At 30.1% G+C, this 3174-nt stretch overlaps 1 protein-coding gene across 1 annotated transcript in view; it reads left to right on the plus strand.

The window, feature by feature from the left end:
• CBG03677 overlaps positions 1-2372 on the plus strand; it is a gene marked incomplete at both ends in the record, with an annotated part of 9919 nt that extends 7547 nt beyond the window's left edge. The window contains 4 exons of the mRNA XM_002629908.1: positions 1283-1495; positions 1581-1642; positions 1693-1771; positions 2250-2372. Of these exons, the coding sequence (XP_002629954.1) occupies positions 1283-1495; positions 1581-1642; positions 1693-1771; positions 2250-2372 (477 nt within the window). The remainder of the gene's footprint in view (positions 1-1282; positions 1496-1580; positions 1643-1692; positions 1772-2249) is intronic.
• Between the last annotated feature and the right edge of the window lie 802 nt (positions 2373-3174).

Here is a 3174-nt window from a genome sequence, read left to right on the forward strand (position 1 = left end):
CAGAAATCCAGAAATTCAGAAATTCAGAAATTCAGAAATTCAGAAATTCAGAAATTCAGAAACTCAGAAATTCAGAAATTCAGAAATTCAGAAATTCAGAAATTCAGAAATTCAGAAATTCAGAAATTCAGAAATTCAGAAATTCAGAAATTCAGAATCTCAGAATCTCAGAAATTCAGAAATTCAGAAATTCAGAAATTCAGAATCTGGGAGTCTCAGAAATTCAGAAATTCAGAAATTCAGAAATCCAGAAATTCAGAAATTCAGAAATTCAGAAATTCAGAAATTCAGAAATTCAGAAACTCAGAAATTCAGAAATTCAGAAATTCAGAAATTCAGAAATTCAGAAATTCAGAAAATCAGAAAATCAGAAATTCAGAAATTCAGAAATTCAGAAATTCAGAAATTCAGAAATTCAGAAATTCAGAAATTCAGAAATTCAGAAATTCAGAAATTCAGAAATTCAGAAATTCAGAAATTCAGAAATTCAGAAATTCAGAAATTCAGAAATTCAGAAATTCAGAAATTCAGAAATTCAGAAATTCAGAAATTCAGAAATTCAGAAATTCAGAAATTCAGAAATTCAGAAATTCAGAAATTCAGAAATTCAGAAATTCAGAATCTCAGAATCTCAGAAATTCAGAATCTCAGGATCTCAGAATCTCAGAATCTCAGAATCTCAGAAATTCAGAATCTCAGGATCTCAGAATCTCAGAATCTCAGAATCTCAGATTTTTGAGAACCAGAGATTCTGAGATTTTTAGATTCTGAAATTCTGAAAGTTTGAATTCCCGAAATTTTCAAACTCCGAATTTAATGAATTCCGAGATTCAGAAAATCAGAACAATTCTGAAAAATTCAAAATTTCAGAAATTCAGAAATTCCAGCAACCTTCTGAAAATTCAAGTTATGTATTATAGCTTTTTTCTCCATATTCCCCGAAATGTTCCCATTCCCCTATCTCTTTTTGAAATCTGATACTTTTCTGCTAATGAGATCAGATAAGTACCGAAACAATTAAACCGAAAGGGAATCAAGATTATAATCTTATCTCTTTGTCTCAATCTTCTAACTTTTTTGTATTCTATCAAATGGTGATTAAAAAAAGATAAGAAGATAATAAAAATTCTGATGACGTAGGCAATTTTTTTCAGATCAAGAGGTCAATGAGCAACCAGATCAGGAGGAGCAAGATTATAAGGAACAATAATTTTTTCAAGTTTTAACATTTTTGAGCTTTTTTTACATTTCAAACAGGGTCAATTTCTTTTTGCATTTTCAGTTTTCTTTTTCAGTATTTTTTCTCATATTTCCAATAAAATTTGGTTTTCTACAGTATCCATATTTTGAATTCTCTTATTCTAACTTTTTCTCGGAACAGCGCTATGTTTTGATTTCGGAAGTCCTTTGGAAACGAGAGTGTGTGTGTTTTGGTGGAGACTCAAATACTTTGAAGGGGAAAAAGAGAAAAGGTACTACGGGGTACCACTCTAAAGTAAGTGTCTGGGATAGGAGATTTGAATTTTTGGGGAAGAAAAGAAATAGGGAAAATGAGGGACCAGGAATGATTATTGTTTCAGAACGGTTGGGAAATGACTGGTTCTGAGATGTCCGATTGTGAAATGGTCGTTTGCATCTTAAAGTTTGAAAACTGTGAATTGAAACTAAAACATTTTCATTAGCGAATTTCAGAAAGTCAAATCTTGGAATCTACTACATTCAGGAATTCTGGATTTTCAAAATATTGATAATTTGTGGATTGCTCAATTCCGTGGAATTTCAGAATTTTGGAAATTCTCAGAACTTATGTGGAACTCAATATTCCAGATTTTAAATATTTGAGATTTCTGAATTTCGGAATTCTAGATTTTCAGGATTTCTTGAAATTTCTGAACTTCAGACTTTACGATTTCTGAAACTCAAAATTTCTGAAACTTGTTAATTTGAAAATTTTGGATAATTTCGAATTTCAGAAAGGGGGGGGGGAGCTTCAAACGTTCAGATTTCAGAATTTCAGAATTTTAGAATTTCAGAATTTCAGAATTTCAGAATTTCAGAATTTCAGAATTTCAGAATTTCAGAATTTCAGAATTTCAGAATTTCAGAATTTCAGAATTTCAGAATTTCAGAATTTCAGAGTTCTAGAATTTCAGATTTTCAGATTTTCAGAATTTTAGAATTTCAGAATTTTAGACATTCAGAAATCCAGAATTTCAGAATTTCAGAATTTCAGAATTTCAGAATTTCAGAATCTCAGAATTTCAGAATTTCCGAATTTCAAAACTTCTCAATTTCAAAATTTCAAAATTTCTGAATTTCTGAATTTCAAAACCCAGGTTTTTTTCAAAAAAAAAAATGTTTTTTGGGGTTAAACTTTTGGGGGCCAGGTTTTTTTTTTTAATTTTTTTCCACCCCAAACCTTTTTTTTTCCCCCCCCCCCCCCCCCGGAGAAAAGAAAAAAAAATGTATGTACATTGACTGATTGACTAATAGAGATCAGGGTTCATTATGTCACGCAAGAGAAGCTACACTGTAAAAAAAATCAAGATTACTGTAGGACGGCGGGAATTTCAATTTTTTCTTTTTTTTCGATTCTTAAAGTTTAAAAGCTACTTATCTGAAATTTCTTAATTTAGCGGAATCTGAAAAGTTGAATTTTCAAGAAAAAATTTTTCTGAACAAATCTGGTGAAAGTTTGAGAAATTTAGGGAAATAACGCAATTTTGAAATCATTATTGGATTTTGATTTTTTCAAAATTTTTAAGTTCCTTTTTATTTTTTCACCTTTGTAGTTTTGCCCTCCAAACTGACTACAAATGTTTCAATCTACTCAAATATAGCCTCAATTAGTGAAAACGGCGATAATTAGAAATTCCAATTGACTTCCTTTTTGTTTATTTTTTACACACTTTCAATGTGTTTGTATGAATGACACTGTTTTTTTGAATTATTACCACAAAAATGATGGAGAGGAAGATGTCAAATGACCTGAAGAGTGTGTTAGGTCAAAAAAGATGTAATGTGTAGATTAGGTCGTTAGGTGTAAAGTTTAAGAAAACGAATTTGCATGGAAAAAAAGCGAGAATTCTGAAATTTTGGAAATTCTGATATTCTGAATTTCTGAATTTCTGAATTTCTGAATTTCTGAATTTCTGAATTTCTGAATTTCTGAAT

The sequence above is a fragment of the Caenorhabditis briggsae genome (assembly GCF_000004555.2).
Source record: "Caenorhabditis briggsae complete genome, chrII, whole genome shotgun sequence".
Lineage (NCBI taxonomy): Eukaryota > Metazoa > Nematoda > Chromadorea > Rhabditida > Rhabditidae > Caenorhabditis > Caenorhabditis briggsae.